Source organism: Podarcis pityusensis (genome assembly GCF_964106645.2).
Source record: "Podarcis pityusensis genome assembly, chromosome: 3".
In the NCBI taxonomy this organism is placed as follows: Eukaryota; Metazoa; Chordata; class Lepidosauria; order Squamata; family Lacertidae; genus Podarcis; species Podarcis pityusensis.
In genome coordinates, this window is record NC_138026.1 from 115,054,872 (window position 1) to 115,062,849 (window position 7,978).

Sequence of the window (7,978 nt, forward strand, 5' to 3'; positions counted from 1 at the left end):
GGGTAACGTAAGCTGGAGGCAACGTAACCCGAGGTTCCACTGTACTCTTTATTGTTAAACGCCTTAACATATTGTCTATCCTTAACATACACTGCAAGGCTTCAAAGCACATACATTTCAGTAATCCTTGAGTGTCAGCCAGGCACAAAAAATGGCACCCAGACTTTTTGAGGTGCTTACAAATGGAGAATCTTTAGGTGCAAAATAAGCATCGCACCCTGCTAATTTCAAACCCCGGTCCTGAAAAACTGGCCTCAGTCAATGAATTGAATTCTGCACCAGGTGAAATTTCATTTCCAATGAGTCTTCAAAGGCAGCTGCATGTAAATAGTTACAGTAATTTGCAAGCCAGCCTAAACATAATAAGGCTTCCATGCTTGATCAACCACAGGTGACGTATATGCTTGGAAACTTAATAGGAATTACTCTCAAGTAATTATGCATAGGATTGCAGCTTTCCTTACCACAGAAAACCATGATAGGTTCTTCACAAATTTGTCCTACTGGGTACTACTATAATTACTTACTAGGTTAAGTCATATTCATGCATATTCATGCATTTGTACTTCAGAATCATTATTAGAAACTCATCAATATATGAGCTAGGTGCCAAATGGCTCTTTAAACCAGAGTTAGAGTCGCCAAAATGAATGACTATTTGCCATTTTTGGGTCACATGGCTTAAAGGTTGTATTTTTCAATATGACCTGATGACTCTAGAAATTCATTCTGAATGTGCAGATAAAAGATAACGGATAGAATTCTACAGGTAGGGGTATTAGTGTGTAAAAGCAGAGCAGATCCAATGATCCCCAGGCATGCATCTCCAGATAGTGGAGACGTCAGATGCCAATCCTGGCACCCAGGCATCTTTACTTGGTCGCAAGTGGCTGATAGCCAGGTGTGAAATGCACCTGGCGAATTTTGAACGCTGTTCAGCATCAATTCCTAATTATCATTTATTAACAGTATTCAGTCATAGTTGCATGCTAGTGGTGGCTTTGAAAAGAAATGATTCTGCTTATGCAAGACAGGGCATCTGATTCTTGCTAATCCTTCCTACAGAATGCAGATTCCCATGCCCCTCAGGATTAGGGAGCCCGCTGGAATAGGATGTGGTACAGCACAGAGAGATGCACCTTGGAGTGGTGGCAACGCTTCTGCCACTACCTGGGTGGAACCCAATGTGGATACATTGCAAATTTTTTTCTTAATACGTAACTGACACATAGGCACCTTTCATAAATTAAAAGCAAGCCTATTCTAAACTCAGAAATCTGTTCTTCTATCCAAAAGTACTACATATACAGGCCCTATATATTACTACAGAAAGACTCATAAGAATTGGATTCTTTGGACTCCAATAAGTTTCTAAGACTCCAATCACGCCTGCTCCAGGCAGACTATCTCTATAGGGGCATCAGATAATGTCTGCCCTGTGGGAAGGAGAGAGCACGGGAGGAAGCGAAGGCAAGAAGGCCTGCTCAAGTGAAATGCAGTAGGCATTACTAATTTAAAACTGTGGCTCTAAAATCTCCAATCTGTTATTACATCAGAAATTCAACGCACAAATCTATTTCAGAGACAAAGCGTAAACATCCAGTATTAAGAGTTGGAGTCAGTTCATATACCTCCTCTGTGAAACATGCACATAGTATAGTCCTGATCTCAAATTTTCAGAGCTATTTGGATATGGTTGCATCTCAAAAGAGCATTCCCACATGGTTCACAAGGAACATGGAACAGCTAGGAACACAAGTTAACCAAGAATTTAATTCTAGATCAGAGTTCTGTATTAGCAGATTACTCATACTGAACCCACTGGAGGAAAGGGGATTAGGATAATATAAAAAAACGAACACTTATCATATGCTTAACTTTCATCAAAGGAGCAGCAGGACTATAGTCCATGTGATCTCTGAAGATAAGCCAATGCTGCATTAAGTTCTAAAGACTACAAATCATTTCTAAGCATTACTCAAAGTAGCTGCTAATGGTCATGGTGACACACACACCCCACTTCAGTTTTATAAACACACTCTAAACTTTAAATTCCAGCAAGATTTATCCAGAAGAAGGAAAACAAGGATGGAACCCAATAGTCTTTTAGATTTAGATTTTAATGTCCTTTTTGCTTGTCACTCTGTAAAAGCAAGGTTGAGGAACCTTTTTTCTGTCAAGAGCAGCATTCTCCAAGGGGCAATCTATCAGGTGCCACATGGCAGCAGTGGGAATCGCCAGAGCCAAAATTTTCCTTTTCTGACCTTTCCCACTCTCCTGGCCACTGGCATGAAATGAAGTCACAGTTCTAGGGGCCCAGATTGACCACCACACATATTGACAGCACTATATTAACAAGCAGCAGCACTGCTTACAGTGCAGATGTAGAACTAGGGCCAACAGACAGCATGGCCAAATGGAGAAGGATTATGGAAGCTGCAGACCAAGAACAACTGGCGCGCCACAGGTACCCAATCCCTGGTTTAGACAAAGGGAGCCTCACACTTCCTCTTTGTAGAGTGCCTCAGTCCACCACGGAGTATAACTGTAGGAAGAAGAACTGCAGTTCCAGAATATCCCCACACAACTTCCCCGAACACAATATTCTAGTATTATATATTCCTGCCTGGCGTGCTCTGGTCCATGGGGTCACGAAGAGTCGGACACGACTAAACGACTAAACAACAACAACAACATATTCCTGTTCAGAAACTTTTAACCCAATATTGTCAACAGTACAGATGGTACACTATACTCAGATAACTTATATCACAGCAGCTGACACCTTTTGCCTCATTCTTGCAGTGGAATAGTATTTTTGAGGCAAATTAGATGCATCAAAAAGTATAATTGTTTTCTATTGCATTATGTGGTCTCTATAACTAGTTGCACACAAAGCACAAGAAAAGGAAAGCAAAGCTATGGCAGAAAATGCATGTTTCTCGGGGGAAACTTTCATCGCAAGAAGGAGATAACTACCCCATCCTGTTTCTGGCCTTTCTATATTCTCTGCTATGGCAAGTGCCTCTCATTCTCTTACTTGGGCTAGAGACTATTTCCCAGCCAGCAGGAAGGAGCAAATTTTAGAATAGAGTGTTGTGGATAAGAGGAAAACTAGTCCCCTTGCTATGCAAATCCTTTATATGTGATTCCTTCACCTTTGTCCAATGATATTATTATTTTAACGTTCTCCTGAACGTTGTATTATTTCCTCCTTGTCCCAATTATTGCAACTTGGTATCTAAAACAGTTCATTTTAAATCTCTCACTCTCTCTTTCAAAACGGCATGTATCAAAATATATGTTTGTGTTTTCTGCTTAGTATACACAAATACTCTTTAACAATGTTCAGTGACATAGCGGAAGTTTAATTCAGTTCCCGAATCTCTCTCAAGGCTCAGCTCCAGTAGTTTTAGCAGAATGAAAAGCAATTCCAAATGCTCAGCAGGCAGGGCAGAGAACTGTTGGCAATCCCTGACTCACAAGTTTTAAACATGACCTCATTCATTACCAGTTTTCACTGGCTGCTTTCTTCCCTTTTGAAGTGAATGTAGACTTGGAATTTCCAGTTGTAATAGCTGTAATACTAAAATAAGTAAATAATGAAGAGTTTCTTGAATAAAACCATAAAAAGGGGAGCCTCCACCACACAATCTGCAATGCACAACACTCAATGGGTAATATCTTCTCACAAGTGATGCAACTATTTTTAATTTGCTCCACCACATTTTGTAGGTTGTATGTGTTTGTAGGCTGCATATTAGGGAGTCAGCATCTGCCATTCTCTCTCTATTCCATTACTTGTGTGATTTTGGGGGATTCTTAAGATACTGCAAATGAAACAAATGGACATCATGACTGTAATCTGGGTCCCTTTCATAGCATAAGTTAGTAAATTCGGTTCTCAGAATTGTCAGTTACAACTAGGCATGCACCAGATGCACTAAAGTGGGCAAGAAAGTGAGTACGCATGCATGCACAAGGGGGAAAGGCTGCATATACACTATACATTTAAAACATGACCCACTCCTACTCCAGGAATCCTGTGAACTGCAGTGGTTAAGGATGCTACTAATTGTAGGCTTGTGATAAGTAAACCAGTTCCCAGGATTCTTTGGTGGGATGTGCTTTAAATGTATGGTGTACACACAGTCAAATATTTATGATAAGCTCACTTCATGCAAAGCACTGCAGATACTGTACTTGAAAAGCCATGATTTTAGATTCATTGCATAATTATCCTGCAGTCTTAACCCCACTTACCTTGGTGTAAGCCACTTTGGTTTCATGTCTGATTTTGAGTAGACATGGTTAGGCTTGCAGTCTAATCTCATGGAAGTTAGTGGGAGTTACACTGGGGGGAAATTCATGAAAATACAAATGCAGTGCCATCATTTTTTTCTGAATTTCAAGTACTGCAATTACTTTTCTTCCCTCCACTTCTTTTCCTTAACCAGTGACGACTGTCTACAGAACATTAAACTACAGCTTTGCCTTAAGTATTGCAATCAGAATTCTTTCTAATTGTCTTAATGTTATTTTAGTGTGCTCAATATGGATACTCAAATCTTATGAAAATAAGTTTCTAAACTCAAACAATCGAAAGCAGGTATAGGCAAACTTGGTCCTCCAGATGTTTTGGGACTACAATTCCCATCATCCCTGACCACCAGTCCTGTTAGCTAGGTATCATGGGAGTTGTAGTCCCAAAACATCTGGTGGGCCAAGTTTGCCTACGCCTGATCATTAACACCTGTGCAATAAATCTGAGGAGGACTCACTGACTGATAACTCCATAATCTACAGTCATTCCAGATTGAGCTCAACACATCAGGGTTCTTTCTCTCCACCTCAAAGTTAAAGCCATACCAGTCCATACCAACAAACTATATAATAGAAACAAATACATAAACACAAGCGGGTAAAAGCAACCGCTGCCTGAAATCTTAACACAATCAGAGCAAGTCAGAAGTAAGTCACAGGCTTCACTGGGACTATGCAAGTACATGGTACTAGTTTTGGATCAGAAATGGACATACCAAATCCTCAAATAATAAGGGCTACAGAATGCACCACTGGCAAAACATTTAACTGTTCAATAACATGATGCAATAATTACACATAAATAATTACATGTTAATAACCAAACCAGCTGGTAAAGCAGCCTTTAATTAGAAAGTTATTAAGTTCTGGTCAAGAGTTTTCTTTGATCTTTTGCTCTTCCAGGAGCTCATCCTCACAAAAACCCTATATTGCATGTATTAGCAGTCACCAACACCTTCCAAATACTGTACATGATTGAGAAATAAGTGTATATAAACATTTTCTCCATTTTCCTTCAGCCTGCACACACAGAAGATAATGTTCTCTGGACACCTTTTATAGGATCAGGAACTGTACAAGGATTTCCCCTCTTTTACATCAATTTCATTATTTACACATTCTAACATTTTAGGGAGATTTGCCTATCAACATCCACCATCTATCTATGGTACCCATGCTTTCTTTATTAGCAGTTCTTTACTCAAGTCATCCACAGCAATAAAAAGTTCCAAACAGCTTGCATAAACTTGAACTAGGAATCCATTTTAATCCAAACCTTACACATATTCACAAGGAACCAAGTCTCAGTTGCAAGGGATTTAGACAAAAGAATGCATATCAGACACATTCTACTTCAAAGATGACTGTTCAAATCCTTTACTAAGTATACAAAACAGGGATGTTTGTCTGCAACTAACATCCCAGCAAGGGAACAAGAAATTCTGGAAACAGGAGTCCAGGTGAGTTTGAGAGCTGCAACATAAAAAAAAATAGTGCAGATATGCAGAAGATGGGAGGAGTTAGGTTTTTGAAAGGAAGAAAGAAAGAACTTTGAACACAATAAACTATTGCAGTAGTTTACTGGAGGAAGAGTGTAGTAAAAATTTACAACAGATACAAAAAGGCATTACGTTAAATGTTAATAGTAGTGAACCGGAATATGATATAACCAGAGGCAACAGTGCAAAACTCACTATATGGATCCAAAATAAAAAGGCACACCACTACCACCTCCTCCTTCATAGTCAGCCCAACCCTTGACAGACCAAAAACAAAACACCCCAAAGGGTTACTCCCGGTTCAAGACCCCTTTGTCGCTCGTCCCCGCTTAGGACCTCAGTACAGCGGGCGAGGCGGCGGGAGGAGAGCGGAGTATCTAGTATTGCAACTAGAGCTTTACTCCTCCCTCCTCCTGCGCTCAGAGCACATCCACGCAGCCAACTCGCAGCACAAGCCGGGCTCGCCTGCAGCCTCATCCCGACCACAGGCAAGCAGGAGAACTAGGCCTCTCGGCTGCAGGGCGAGAGGATGCCGGCAGAAATGCCACGGGAAGAGCTCCAAGAGGGGCTTTTAAGTTGCTGCCGCCCCCCTTGCACCCTCCAACTGGGGCGCGGTGGGGGCGGGGGTTGAGGAAATCCCCTCGCTACCAATAAAAGCTCCGCATCCGTGTCCCTTCGCCCTCGTCTCGAGGGGTGCCATTGTGGGGTGGGAAGGGTAGAGAAGATAAAACCGTTCCCCATCTTCCTCCGTCCCCCCACCGGCCGCTTTCTCGGGCCGAGTCCCAGGGATTGGCAGCCCTGCGGCGGGCCCAGGAACCGGCCTTCCTGTTCCCACTCTGCACAACATGGCCAAGCCTGCCTCTCCTCCAAAACGAGGCCAAGTGGATTTTATATATATATATAAAGGTGGTGGTGGTGAAATGGGAGGGCGACGCGGTGCCCGGTATCCCCCCCCCTCCATACAGGGGAGGCTCGTGCAAAAGAAAAGAAAATGGGGGGTGGGGGGGAAATCGTCGGAGGATAAGGGGTGAGGGTGGGGATAAATAAATAAATAGATAGAAAACCGTCTTTTTCGCCCCTTCCTCCTCCTCAGCTCGGAGGCCTCTCCGACTTACTCTCGTTTAACACCTCCAGCAGCTCGGCGCAGCTCTCACACATTGTTCATTAACCAGCAGCAGCCGCCGCCGCCTCCTCCTCCCGACCATTGATCGATCCGCTCCCGGTCGCCGCTGATTGATTGATGGGCTGGCGGTGTTGGGGTGGGGGAGGTGTGGATTGAGAAGAGAGGGGGAGGGGCGGCTGTGACAGAAAGAGAGAGAGAGAGAGGGAAGGGGGGAAAGAAGGGGGTGGGGAGAGGAGGAGGAACAACCGTGAAGGAGGAGGAGGAAGATATGTGTGTGTGTAAAGTGGGTGAGAATGGGGAGGGGGGGAGAAACACAACAACTACGAGGTGGAAGGAGGGCGGGGGGGGCGGCGACTGCCCGATGCAAATAAGCCTGGCGGCGACGGAGAGGAGCGTGAGGGAAGGGGTGGGGGGAAAGGAGGAGGAGGAGGTGGAGGAAGAAGAAGAGGAGGTGGAGGAGGGACGGCGAGTCACTCACTGGCTCCCAAGGCCTCCACGCGCCGCCATTTTGCTGAGGGGGAAGGAGGAGGAGGGCTGAGGGAGGGAGGGAGGGAGTGAAGGGGGGGTGGAAGAGGAGAGAAACCTACGCGCACGCGCGCACGTTCGGCCCCGGCTCGGGCGTTTCCGGGCCAGGGCGGCGGGAGACGAAGTGTGAGGGGGTGGCGGTGGCGGCGTCGCCGGCGAAGGAGGAGGCGGAGTTTCGAGTTCCCTCCCTCTCCCTCTGGGCGGGGCGAACAGCGCGCGCGCGGTTAAGGCACGGAAGGGGGGGGATGGGGGAGTTGGGCAGGTTAAAATGGCGGCGCGGCGCGTCTCGCGCAAGGCGGAAAAAGCGTCCTGACGTCGCCGTCGTCCACCACTCCCGTTCCCTCGGAGGGAGTCGGTGCGCCTGCGCGCACTCCTCGCGAAAAACGGGCTCCCGCGCTCTAAGAGTAGGAGAGGCCGGGGCGGGTGGAAGAAGAGGACGACGACTATTATTGGATGTCAAAGCCCTGCTCTGGAAAGAAATATAAACTCGAGAAATAAAAATGATACA

The 7,978-nt window shown here is 44.8% G+C and overlaps 1 protein-coding gene across 2 annotated transcripts in view; it reads right to left on the minus strand.

Annotated features, from left to right (window-relative positions):
* The window catches only part of USP34 (ubiquitin specific peptidase 34), a 103,660-nt gene extending 96,511 nt beyond the window's left edge, over positions 1–7,149 (minus strand). For both annotated transcript variants that reach the window (XM_081000771.1, XM_081000770.1), the window contains exon 1: positions 6,938–7,149. In XM_081000771.1, the coding sequence (XP_080856897.1) occupies positions 6,938–6,980 (43 nt within the window). In that variant the 5' untranslated portion in view covers positions 6,981–7,149. The remainder of the gene's footprint in view (positions 1–6,937) is intronic.
* Positions 7,150–7,978: the final 829 nt, after the last annotated feature.